This window comes from Nannospalax galili, unplaced genomic scaffold (genome assembly GCF_000622305.1).
Source record: "Nannospalax galili isolate Female #2095 unplaced genomic scaffold, S.galili_v1.0 scaffold218, whole genome shotgun sequence".
Classification (NCBI taxonomy): domain Eukaryota; kingdom Metazoa; phylum Chordata; class Mammalia; order Rodentia; family Spalacidae; genus Nannospalax; species Nannospalax galili.
In genome coordinates, this window is record NW_008343207.1 from 2346069 (window position 1) to 2359709 (window position 13641).

General features: G+C 43.3%; 1 protein-coding gene across 1 annotated transcript in view; it reads right to left on the reverse strand.

Moving 5' to 3' along the window:
* Ccdc62 (coiled-coil domain containing 62) overlaps window positions 1-13641 on the reverse strand; it is a 60794-nt gene that overhangs the window by 37447 nt on the left and 9706 nt on the right. Inside the window, exons 5-6 of the mRNA XM_029566560.1 lie at window positions 9686-9857; window positions 5346-5447 (exon numbers count right to left, since the gene is read on the reverse strand). Coding sequence (XP_029422420.1) covers window positions 5346-5447; window positions 9686-9857 — 274 coding nt within the window. The remainder of the gene's footprint in view (window positions 1-5345; window positions 5448-9685; window positions 9858-13641) is intronic.

Here is a 13641-nt window from a genome sequence, read left to right on the forward strand (position 1 = left end):
ATCCGCCTGCCTCTGCCTCCCAAGTGCTGGGATTAAAGGAGTGCACCACCACGCCTGGCTACATTTATTTTTTTTTTAAATAATTTTTATTATATTTATTTGTAAGTGTGTGTGCGCACAGGCGGGTGCACACGCGCTATGGTGCACCTGTGGAGGTCAGAGGACAACATTTCGGAGACAATTCTTTTTCCATCATATGGGTCCTGGGGATTGAACTCAGTTTCTCAGGCTTGACAGCAAGCACCTTTACCCACTGAGCCATTTTATTTATTCATTCATTCATTGGTGTTGGTATGTGTATATACCTGAAGGTATGTATATGGAGGTCAGAGAACAGCTTCCAGGAGTCAGTTCTTGTCTTCTACCATGTGGAACCCAAAGATCAAACTTGGGTCAGGTAGTCAAGCTTCATGGCAAGTAGCTTTACTGTCTGAATCATCTCTAGGGCCTAGTCTCTGCCTGTTCCCTTGAGACAAAGTCTCTCTCTGAACCTGGGGCTTGAATCTGGGCTCAAAAGCTGGAAGCCAGCAAGCCCCAGTGATCGTCCTATCTATGTTGGAGTTATGGCAGTTTGTAGGGATGCCTGGCTTGCTACATGGGTGCTGGGCTCCAAACTCTGTTCCTCATGATTGTGGAACAAGTGCTCTTAACCACTGAGCTGCCTCTCCAGTCCCTGTGGGGTTTTTTTTGTTTTTGTTTTTGTTTTTTTTTTTGATGCAGAGTCTCAAATAGCTCAGCCTGGCCTTGAACACTCTACGTAGTCAAGGCTGGTCTTGAATATCTGATCCTCCTGTCTCCACCTCTCAGGGGAAGGGATTATAAGCATACACTACTATATTCAGCTTAACCTTAGATTTTAGAATAACCTATGTCGCAGAAGCAATTTTATCATAAATATCCATGCCCCCCCCCCTTTTTGGTCTTTTGAGATAGTGTCTCCTTATAGGCCCAGCTGGCCTGGAACTATGTAGACCAGGCTGGCCTTGAACTCAGAGATCCACCTGCCTCTGCCTCCTGAGTGCTGAGATTAAAGGCATGGTGGCTGTGTTAAGCCTTTTAAAATTCTTTGTTTCTACATTTTGTTTTGTTTTGGGGTTGCCTAGGTATTGAACCCAGAGTCTAAAGTATATTAGATAAGTATTCCCATTGAGCTATATCCCCTCAGTTCATATTTATCTATTATTTTTATATGTAGTGCTGGGAATAAACCCCGGAGCCTTGAACATACCCCAGGACTTACTTTTCCTATACACAGGATATACACAGGATTTCAAATAACCATGTAGCTAAATTTTTTTTTTTTTTTGGTCTTTTTGAGACAGGGTCTCCCTGTAGCCCCAGCTGTCCTGGAACTCACTATGTAGACCAGGCTGGCCTTGAACTCACAGAGATCTGCCTGCTTCTACCTCCCAAATGCTGGGATTAAAGGCTTGCACCACCACACCCAGCTGATTTTTTTATTTATTTAATTTTATGAGTGTTCTGCCTGCATGTATGTGCACCCATGTTGTGCAATGCCCAAGGAAGCCAGAAGAGGGTGTTGGATCCTCTGGAACAGGAGTGATGGATGATTGTTAGCTGCCATATGGGTGCTGGTAACTGAATCTGAGTCCTCTGCAACAGCAGCCAGTGCTCTCAACCACTGAGCCATCTCTCCAGCCCTGACCTTGAACTCCTGATCCTCCTGCCTTTACCTTATGAGTGCTGAGATTACACACACACACACACGGTTTTTGTGGTACTGCCCAAGACACACTTAGGCAAGTACTCCATCAATTGAGCTATTATCCTTAGCCCCTCAATTTGCTTTTATAATTTTAAGCATACAGAAATTGTTCTGGAACAAAGACCTGAAAATGTCTTCAGTAGAAAGGCAATCAATTTAGGAAATGATTTAAAAAGATATTTCCTGGGGCTGGAGAGATGGCTCAGCGGTTAAGAGCATTGACTGCTCTTGCAGAGTGTTGGGGACCCCTGCTGTCTAAGGTAGCAGTCTCTCCATGTCTGGATAGCCGCAGGCCAGCTCGGCGCGAATGCAGGGACTCCCTTTCTCAGCGGGGCGCCTTCCTGCTCTCTTTCTGACTCACCTTTTGAAGTGCCCGTCACAGATACATGTCCTCTGGCATGAAACTGCCAGGTTTTCCTGTGTGATAATCAGGCACTGTCTGACAGCCTGGCAGAAGCCCACCACCACATGTAAATGGGGCATCCTACAAAGCACCTATCAACTAAGGCTTTTGCTACTGCCTCCACACTGTAAATATCCTGGTTTCCCCCTAATAAATCAGAGCTGTATCAGGAGTTGAATCACTAAGATCTGGAGCTGAGCTGAGTCACTGAATAAAGGAGCTGTATCAGGAGCTGAGCTGTACCAGTCTCTTATTCAATCTCCCTGGAGGGGGCTGTCCCTTCATAAACATTCACTCGCGGAGATCCTGCTTTCGCCGTTCTTACACCTCCCCTCGTGATCCGGTGGCCGGCGGATCGTGTACCTAGAGGGAGTGCCCGGTAGCTTGGAACGGAACTCATCTGGAAGCGCAGCGACCGCTGAGTTGCCAGCATCCGGTAGCTGCGGAGAGCCAGGGACCTGAGCAGCAACGTGGAGAGACAGGAACCCCGACCATACAGAGGACCCGGGTTCAATTCCCAGCACCCACATGGTGGCTACGAACCATCCTTGACTCCAGTTCCAGGGGAATCTGAAGCCCTCTTCTGACCTCTGCAGCATTGCACAACACAGGTGCATTCACATACATGCAGGCAATACACTCATACACATAAAAGAAGAAAAAAGATATTTCCTGAAATGGATTATAATTTTATTTAACAAGTCCTATACATTTTATGAATCAAAAAGGAAAATAAAGGAGTTTGGACTGGGTGGGCTGGTGTGCACTTACAAGTCTCAGTTCGAGGCCAGAATTAGGGGAAGGGAAAGAGGGCACAGGAAGAGAAAATAAAAAGCCTATGAACTTGATTGTGTCTTCTGGCCTGCCCTGCACACTTTCCTTTCCTCTCCTCTCCTCCCCGCCTCCCCTTTCCTTTCCTTTGGTCTTTTTTGAGACAGGGTCTCCCTGTAGTTACACCTGGCCTGGATTCACTATGGAGACCAGGCTGGCCTTGAACTCACAGAGATCCATCTATCTCTGCCTCCCAAATGCTAGGATTAAAGGCATGTGCCACCATGCCCGGCTCTTCTTTTCTCTCTTTTTTTTTTCAAAGTTTTAAAAATATTTTATTTGTCAGGTGTGGTGGCGCACACCTTTAATCCCAGCACTAGGGAGGCGGAAGCAGAGGCAGGTGGATCCCTGTGAGTTCAAGGCCAGCCTGGTCTACAAAGTGAGTTCCAGGTCAGCTTAGGCTGGCTATAGGGAGACCCTGCCTCAAAAAGACCAAAAAAGTAACCATTTTATTTATTATTTTTATTTTATGAGTGTATTGCCTGCATGTAAGTGCACCCATGTCATGCAATGTCCTCAGAGGTCAGAAGAGGGCATCGGATCCCCTGGAACTGGAATTACAGATGGTTGTTAGCTGCCATGTGGGTGCTGGGAATTGAACCTGGATCCTCTGCAAGAGCAGTGGGTGCTCTTAATCACTGAGTCATCTCTCCAGCCCCAGCTCTGCACGCTTTTCATAGCACTCTCGGGATCTACATTCTCTGTGGCCTATGAGCTCTGCTTTACTGGAGTTACACAATGTTGACCCAAAGATTGCCTGATTCCAACTGTGAAGCTGCAAAGATGCTATAACCTTAATACACCATGTATAAAGACAAAAATCTTAGCAACAACAGTGACCTCTAGTAGTGAAATCAGCACCCTCCCCACCCAATGTAATTATAGATTAAAATGAAGACCCACCTTGTATTTGGAAATTCTAAATGTAATGCTATGTTACCCTTTAATTTGTAGGGATTTATTCTCCTCTTATAATGTGGAAGGGGTTAAGGGTAGAGATTACTCCACCCAAAAAGTGTTCATCTAATTTGTTTTTGAAACTTTAAATCCGAATCTGTTTTTCCTGAGACAATTAGTTGAAATTTCAGCTAGCAGGGATATGAACTAGCTCTACAACGTGGGCAATGGAAAGAGGGCCTTCACTAGCAGAACTCAAAATGGGTGGTCAGGGACAGTGATGGGGAACATGTAGGAAACGGAGGGGACCAAGACAGGCCATGATCAGACACTTGCTTAAAGAAGAAAATTCATCTCCAGCATTCTTACTTTGGGCCACACTGATATAACAATACACGAGTGTTTTCCCAACTTAGTAACACTAGGTAATTTATTTGCAAAACTGAATGCTGAAGTCCTAAAATTTTTTTGGTTAGAGGCCAAATCTATTTTTTTATTTAGTATTTTAATTTTATGTGTATGAGTGTATTGCTAGCATGTATGTAAGTGCACCTGTGTCATGCAATGCCCACGGAGGTCAGAAGATGGTGTTGGATTTCCTGGAACTGGAGTTACGGACAGTTGTTAGTTGCCATGTGGGTGCTGGGATTCGAAGCCAGGTCCTCTGCAAGAACAGCCAGTGCTCTTAATTGCTGAGTCATCTCTCCAGCTCAGAGAGGAGGTCAAATCGAGTGCTGGGTAATTACTATACACACTGGGTTACATCCCCAGCCCTTTGAAGCCCTAATTTTTTTTTTTTTTTGGTCTTTTTGAGCAGGGTCTCACTATGTAGACCAGGCTGTTCTTGAACTCATAGAGATCCACCTGCCTCTGCCTCCTGAGTGCTGGGATTAAAGGCGTGCGCCACCACGCCCGGCTGAAGCTCTAATTTTTTATTTAGTATTTAGTATTTGTGAAATTATCAACAGCCTCCCTTCATCTATCTATAAGATTCTTCTCAAATGACTTTTTTTTTTTTTTTTTTTTTTTTTTGAGAAAAGGTCTCAGTGTAACCTAGGCTGGCCTCAAACTCATTGTGTAGCCAGAGTTGACCTTGAACTTCTGATCCTCCTGCCATCACCTCCCCAGTGTAGTGATTACATGCATGTGTCACCACACCCATTGGTGTGGGGATTCATCACAGGGCTTTGTGCATGTTGGGCAGGCACTCCATCAACTGAACTATATCCCTGCCCTGAAAATGAGTGTTAAAGCAGGAGAACGTGTGTTTAGTGAGAAGACCCTCTTAAGCCTGAGGAGAATGCAGCTCATTTACAGGATAGAAATAGTTGCCTGGAGGCATAGTAAAAGCTGTAAAATTCCCTGCCTAGTCCTTACCAATCCCTCAAAGGACAAGGGAAAGTCTATTTTGAGGGAAGTAAAGCCTGCCGTTGAAGTTTAGGTTACAAACAGGGAACTATTCAAACACTTAAATCTAATTATTTTTACCAGTAAAAACCAATTCATTGTGCAGGCAACTTTTCTCTTGCTTGAGGCGAATGATCTCTTCTCGTTGCTCATTGTTTTCTGTGGTCTTTTCATTCAGGTCCTCTTCGCGAACAGAAAGAAGAAAAAATTCCAAATGAATACCAGGAATTCCTGTATTTCCTAGGAAATACAGACACCACACAAAACCTCCATGCCCTCAGCAACCCCTTCCAACCACTCGGAAGCCCTGTTGGAGCTATAGCCAATATACTCTAGGCCATTTGCTACCTCTGGCCTGGTCTCCCTGCTCTGGACTTGCCTTTCTTGTCACAGCTCAGGGGACACACAGATATCTTTAAAAACAAAAATTCCAATGCCAGGCATGGTTGTGCATGCCTTTAATTCCAGCCCTAAGGAGGCAGAGGGCAGGATCTCTGTGGGGACTAGAGAGAACCTGTCAAAAAAAAGAAAAAACCCCAAAATTCCTCGTGTCATTTCTTGGTAACAAGTTTTCTTACTGCACTCAAGCAGCAATCCAAAGTCATTACTGTAAATAGCCAGGCCCACAGTGACCTGGATGTCCTTACTCCCTACCACTCTTTCCTTTCTTTCCTTGACTGCCTCTGGGGTTTAAAAAAACGAGATGGGATTGGAGAGATAGGTCAGCCAATTAAGAGCATTGGCTGCTCTTCCAGAGGACCTGGGTTCATTTCCCAGCACCCACATGGCAGCTAACACCCATCCATTTCTTCAGTTCCAGGGGATCTGATGCCCTCTTCTGACCTCTGTGAGCATTGCATGACACAGGTGCACTCACATGAAGGCAATACACTAATACACATAAAATAAAATAAAAATAATAAAATATTTTTTAAAAAGGAGATAATTTTGGATTTGTCTTTGTTGTTGGTAAAGAACTTCTGGCTGGGCATGGTGGCACATGCCTTGAATCCCAACACTCAGGAGGCAGAAGCAGGTGGATCACTGAGTTCAAGGCCAGACCAAAAAAAAAATCTTAAGAACTTCTGAAACCCTTAGGATTGTGTGTGTGTGTGTGTGTGTGTGTGTGTGTGTGTGTCTTTTTGTTGGTTGTTTTTGGCAGGGTCTCCCTAGTCACAGCCCACCTGGAAGTCACAATGTGAACCGGGGTGGCCTCAATCTTGCAGATCTCTCTGCCTCTGCCTCCAAGGCTGGGATTAAAGGCACACACCACCACGCCCAGCAGGATTTTTTTTTTTTTTTGATTGATAGGTATATCTTATCATCTAAAAGAAGCCCCTCTTGCAATCCCAGCACTTGGGAGGCTGAGGCAGGAGGATCAAGAATTTGAGGCTACCCAGAGCCTATGGCAAGACCTTATCTTACAAACCAAAACAACGCAGAACAGAATAGAAAAAAGGAGTCCTTCCAGATCACACCTGACAGCACCAGGGCCCCTCTGGGAATTAGCAAGTCCTAGGCCATAGAGGGCTGGAACTTTCAGGCCTTCTCACTTTGCTTCCACAAGGGGAAGGTTGAGGACTAAGTTCTATAAAACCCCTGACAACTTGAGATTGAGAGCACCTGATTTAATAAACACTCGCGAGTGTTCAAGTTTCACTCCAGAGGATATGGGAGCTCTACATGTGGAAGCCACTTTCATCTGAGGTTCCAGAGTTTCATCTTTACAATATTCCAGAAACAAAGTGTTTCCCTGAGTTTTATGAGTCCTCCCAGTAAATGATGGAAGTTGGGCAGGTAGGAACCCCTAACTTATTGCTAGTTGGTCAAAAGTATGTATGGGTCCCCTGGGATCGGTGACTGATATCTTAAATGGGGACAGTCTTGTGGGACTTTAACCTGTAGGATGTGATACTAACTCCAGGTGTATGGCAGCAGATAGAAATGAATGTCTGTATACCCAAACGAGATAGATAGGAGGAATACAGAATTCCTTTTCCCTAGGAGCAAACAAAACAAAACAAACCAGCATGTCCTGATCTTAATAGCCACTCTCTGACTTTTGCATTCGCTGTTCTATTTTCTGTCTGAAAGACTCTTGGCTCAGATGCTCACATGGCTAGTTCTGTTTACCATCCAGTTGCAGCTCAGAGGCTAACTCTTCAAATTCACCTTCTCGGTCCAGACTAAATGAGGCTCTCTCCCTTGCTTCTGTTCTGTTTCCCATTATCAATTTGAAAAACATTTTAATAAATATTTAATAAACATTGGATTAATAAAATATTCATAATACATATATATTGACACAACAGGTTTCTTTCTACTTGAATATCCTATCCAGGCATATATAAACATTCAATAAACACTGACTACCCACAGTGTATCCCTGGTGCTGTGCTGATCTGAACAGGAGGAGACAGAGTTCCCCACAGCCATGGCTTATGAAATGACTGTGGCCTTGGCGGAAGCTATAAATGGAGACAAGACTATGATATTTACCACAAGTGAAAACACTGTAAGGTCAAGACTGTAAAATGCTGAGTCATCCACATTAAACCAATCAAGATGAAATTCTGTAATTCCAGATTAGAGGAAGTGGCGGAGACAAGGTCTCATGTAGTGTAGATTGCCTTAAACTCTCTATATAGTGGAAGATGACCTTGATCCTCCTGCCTCCTACTCCTCAATGCTGGTTATTACAGGACTGTACTGCCTTGTCTGGTTCAAATTTCAGAATCATTTAGTTGAAATAGATGTTGGTCATTTCATTCAGGAATAGGCAGAAATCTCTTCCACATTATTCCCATGCTTGAATATATCCAGGAAGCCCAAGTCACTGTCTTATGATGAAGCATTTCACCCTGAACAGAGTGAAAATAATTCCCCACACTATGGTGCTGTCACTGCTTCCCAGGGGCTTGTTTAGTGGTGGAGTCAGTCCTCTTATCCAGTATAATGGCCATTCACAGAATAGAACAGATGTAAGATGAAAATGATTGCTCTCCAGCCAAGCAGTTGATTCAGCTCCCATCTCCCAGTCTGCCCTGGGAGAAAAGCCAAAAAAAAAATGGGCCTACCTCTATGCCCTTTATAGATAAATTTGAATTCTTACATTATAACCAATATCCTTATTCAAATACACAACACCACCCATATAGCAAGTATATACCAAGACACTTGGTATATCTTTTACTATAAAACTTCAAGAACTGTATTAATAAGAAGTGAATCACAGTGGTACTGAAAGAAAACCACCCTAAAAGCATTTGCAAAATCACCAAAGCCACTCTGAGAAGCTATGCTGGTAGCAATGCCTCAGCTCCCTGGTATATGATTTTATGTATTTCTCCCCAAGACTCAGAGAATAGTCTCCCACTGTTTGACTCTGGGTTTATCCACCTGACTTGCTTCAGACAATAGAATGAGGCAGTGACAGTATGGCAGGTCCAGGCCTAAAACTTGAATGTTTCTGCTTTTTTATGCTTCTGTCCTCATGATAGGAAGAGCTGTTCTGGCTGGCCCACTGGTGAAGAGAGGAGACACATAAAGCAGAGCTGCTCTGATAAGAAGCTTGACTAGGTCCAGTCTTGACTAGCTAACTCCTTTGGACCAACTCCAGCTACCGGAGTTTAATCAATGCAAAGACTCATGCTGCTGGTGTTTACTGCACAGCATGTATCCAAACGGCTGGCTGGTGCAGTCAGGTAAACTAAAGTAGGATTTAAAAATACATTCTGCAGCTGGGTGTGGAGGCAGAGGCAGGCGGATCTTTCTGAGTTTGAGGCCAGCCTGGTCTACATAGTGAGTTCCAGGCCAGCTGGGGCTACAGGGAGACCCTGTCTCAAAAGGGTCCCTGCAGTTTACCACAACTCTTATCTTGTATTATGAAAATTATGGCACATACTGGGTGTAGTGACACATACCTTTAGTCCCAGCAGGTAGAGGCAGGCAGATCTCTGTGAGATCAAGGTCAGCCTGGTCTACAAAGTAAATGCCGGGCTAGCTGAGGCTGTCTCAAAAAAGACAGAAAAAAGAAAAAGAGACAGAGGAGAGAGAGAGAGAGAGAGAGAGAGAGAGAGAGAGAGAGAAAGAAAAAATTATGGCACAAGCTGAGTGTGGTATGTACACACCTTTAATCCCAGTACTTGGGAGGTAGAAACAGATAGATCTCTATGAATTCAAGGCTGACCTGGCCTATATAGCAAGTTCCAGGCTAGCCAGGGGCTACATAGTGAGACCCTGCCTCTATAAACAAACAAAAAAAACTAAAGGAAGGCACAAAATACATAAATTAAATAGGCACTGATTGCATGCTAGAATCTACAGCCAACCTTACTTTCAAGTATAAGGTTTAGGGAACCCAGATAAAAAGTAAATTCCCAAGATAATATATTGCTATCTTATTCTTGTCATTCCCTTACCTTTCAGTTTACCAACTTCAATCTTGAGCACCTTCAGTTTCTGCTTATAATCTTGCTTTTCTTTCACAATACAAGTCTCTGCCATCTTAGCATCACGTAAAGCATGCTCTAGCAATTTAAATTTACCCGAACAATCTGCAATGTGATTGACTGCCTCAATAATATCTTTGTCCTAAAAACCAAGTTGAAAACTGTTATGCTAGATTTTTAAACCCCAACTAATCAGTAAGATTATTCTTAGACTGCACTGTACATCAAGCTTCTGTCTAAACACTTTTCATATTAACTCATTTAATCTTGTCTGAAACTTTTATGACGTAAGTGTTCTTGTTAACACCAAGTGACAAGCTTCAGCAGACACATGGCTCACAGTACTGGAGCAGTCATTTCAACATAGCTGACTGGCCTTGGAAACCATGTGCTGTCAGGGCTGGAAAGGTGGCTCAGCAGTTAAGAGTACTGGCTACTTTTGCAGAGGACCTGGGTTCGATTCTCAGCACTCACATGGCAGCTAACAACCCCATGTAACTCCAGTTCCAGGGGATCTGACGCCCTCTTTCTGACCTCCTTGGGAACTGCATGACACAAGTGCACTTGAATACATGCAGGCAATACACTCATATACAAAAAATAAAAATAATAAATAAAATTTAAAGAAAGAAACGAAAGAAACCATGCTTCAATTTTATGTCTTACAGGGTTTATACTGAGTTCAATACTGTATAACTGCATTAATTCAACTGTGAACCCAAACATTTTATAGCCACTTTTAAAAGAGATGTATCTTTGCTCTGGAAATTGTTATTGAGTATGTTAAAGCTGTAGTGAAATGCTTCTTCTAAAAAATACAAAACATTTAGGCCGGGGGTGGTGGCGCATGCCTTTAATCCCAGCACTTAGGAGGCAGAGGCAGGTGGATCTTAGTGAGTTCGAGGCCAGCCTGGTCTACATAGTGAGTTTTAGGACAGCTGGGGCTACAAGGAGACCCTGTCTCAAAAAGACAAAAAATAAATAAATAAATAAAATAAAATAAATTTTAAAAAAGGAAGAATCCACGCTGACTCCAAATCTTGCTGGCTCTTGGAAAGTTGAGAATCAGACAATTTGATTGCTAGGGAAAACTGTACAGCAAGAGGTAGGTTGGCAGCTCTTGGAAGGGGAGATTATTCTCTGGATCACAGATAAGTCTCATGGGCCCAACATTTCCCCCTCTTTTCAGCTTGTTAAAATGACAGACTCTAAGACATCGTCCTGGTCAGCATGCCAAATCAAAATTTTTTGTTGTTGAAGCTGTTTGAATTACAAAAATGCATCTGCTTGTTGAAAAGAAATTCAAACTGTAACTAATGGCTAAAAAATAAATGGCTGGAGAGACAGCTTAGTGGTAGAGCACTCGCCTAACACATGTGAGGCTCTGGGCTCAGTCCCCAGTATCACAGATGTGGAGGAGTATCTAAAATAATACTGAGGATGGCTCTTCCCTCCCCCATTCACTGGGAAACTAGTATTAACAGGTTGTACCTTCCTGAATGTAAGGATTTCTGCTGAAGCATTGTGTGTGCCTTCTGGAAAATGCTCACAAACAGGAGGACTTACAGGGAGAAAAAAGGGTTGGGCTGACCCATTCAGTATCAACAGAAAGCTGGGCATGGTAGTGCATACCCAGAACTTCAACCCTCCAGAGGCTGAGTGAAGAGGATCAATGAGTTCAAGACTAGCTTGAGCTAAATAGTAAGACCTTATCTAAAACAAAGAAACAAACAAATTTTTAAAAAACCCAAGGTAAAACAAAACAAAATAAAAAACAGTGGGAGGGCTGAGGATATAGCTCCAGGGAGAGTACTTGTCTAGCTAAAGGGCCTGAGTTCAATCTCTAACACAAAACAAACAAGTAGAAAAGAAAAAAAAGGAAATTTTGTGATCAAATCAGTTTGAAATATAAACATCCTAATAAGCAATTAAGTCAGACCCAGTGGGGACATAAATTCACTCAGTCTCTGTCAGCTTTAAACCAGGAGCTTAGGAGCCCCTACTTTCCCCTTTGTAAGTATGTCCCGATAAGCATCTGCTTCTAACAGAGATCATGAGCTGCTTCTGTAAAGTGCTATTCTGTTATGGGAGACTACCCTTGAAGCCTCTTCATTAGCATACCAGCTTTGCCAGAGTGTGTCAAAATGGACAAGGTATGGGCCACTATTGTAAGGAAAGTTAATTTTGTAGATTTTAATATTTTCTGCTTAAAATGTTTTGCTTTATTAATTTTTATTTTAATGTGAGTGATTTGCCTGCATATATAAGTGTACCTGTGCATGCAGTGCCCACAGAAGCCAGAAGGTATCAGACCCCCTGGAACTGCAGTTATGGATGTGGGTGCCAGGGTCCTCTACAAGAGCAGCCAGTGCTCTTAAATGCTGGGCTATTTCTCTAGCCCAGTATTTTCTGTTTTTTAAGAAAGTTTGGCTATGATCACATTACAATATTAATGTGCTAAGGAAAATTACAAATGAATTTACTAGTGAGTTCATCAGCTTTATCCCCTTGCTGAGCCAAAGGCATATGTGGCCAGGGAGTCAGTATGCCATGCAGTAGCCCAGGTTTCTTGTTGTATCAGCTATTTGCTGTCAGTTTTTCTTTCCATTTTAATAAAAGATTAGTAAGTATCTGACTGTCAATATCTTCATGAGACACAACAATGGATCCCTGGGAAGGAAAAAGATTCACTCAGGCAAAGTACAGAATTTGGAACATCATTTAAATCTGTTTCTTGGGGGCTAGAGAGATGGCTCAGCGGTTGAGAACACTGGCTGCTCTTGCAGAAGACCTGGGTTCGATTCCCAGCACTCACATGGTGGCTAACAATGGTCCATAACTCCAGATTCCAGGGGAATCTGACGCCCACTTCTGACTTCCTCGGGCATTGCATAACACAGGTGCACTTACAATACATGCAGGTAATACACTCATACACAGAAAAACCAAAAAAATTTTTTTTTGTCTTTTTGAAGCAAGGTCTCCCTGTAGCCCCAGCTGTCCTGGAACTCACTATGTAGACCAGGCTGGCCTTGAACTCACAGAGATCCACCTGCCTCTGCCTCCCAAGTGCTGGAACTACAGGCATATGCCACCATGCTCGGCTTCTTTTTTAAATTTATTTTTATTAGCCAGGCATGGAGGCACACACCTTTAGTCCCAGCACTCTGGAATCCAGGCCAGTTGTGGCTACAGGGAGACCCTGTCTGAAAAAAACCAAAAACAAAGAGAAAATTTATTTTTATTTTATGTGTATGAGTGTTCTGCTTGCATGTATGTAAGTGCACTAGTGTCATGCAATGCCTGCTGAGGCCAAATGAGGGTGTCATCAGATCCCCTAGAACTGGAGTTATGAATGGTTGTTAATTTGCCATGTGGTGTTGGGAACTGAACCCTGGTCTTCTGCAAGAGCAGCTAGTGCTCCTAATTGCTGGGCTGTCTCTTCAGTTCCACATTTCTTTCTTCTTTTTTTTTTTTTTTCTTCTTTTTTGAGACATGGTCTCCCCGTAGCTGCCTGACTTGCTATAGAAACTAGGCTGGCCTCGATCTCACAGAGATCTACCTGTCTCTGCCCCCCAGAGTACTGGGATTAAAAGGCATGTGCCACCACACCCAGCTTACTTTCTATCTTTTTTTTTTTTTTTTTTTTTTTTTTTGAGACGGGGTCTTCCTGTAGCCCCAGCTGGCCTAGAACTTGCTATGTAGACCAGGCTGGCCTTGAATTCACAGAGATCTGCCTGTCTCTGTTGGGACTAAAGGCGTGCACCACCATAGCTTTTTTTCATTTTTAAAAGGAGGATCTTGAGGGCTAGAGAAATGGCTAAGTGGTTAAGAACACTGGCTGTTCTTGCAGAAGACCCGGGTTTGAATCCCAGCACCCACATGGCAGCTAACAACTGTCTGTAACTCCAGTTCCAGGGGATCCG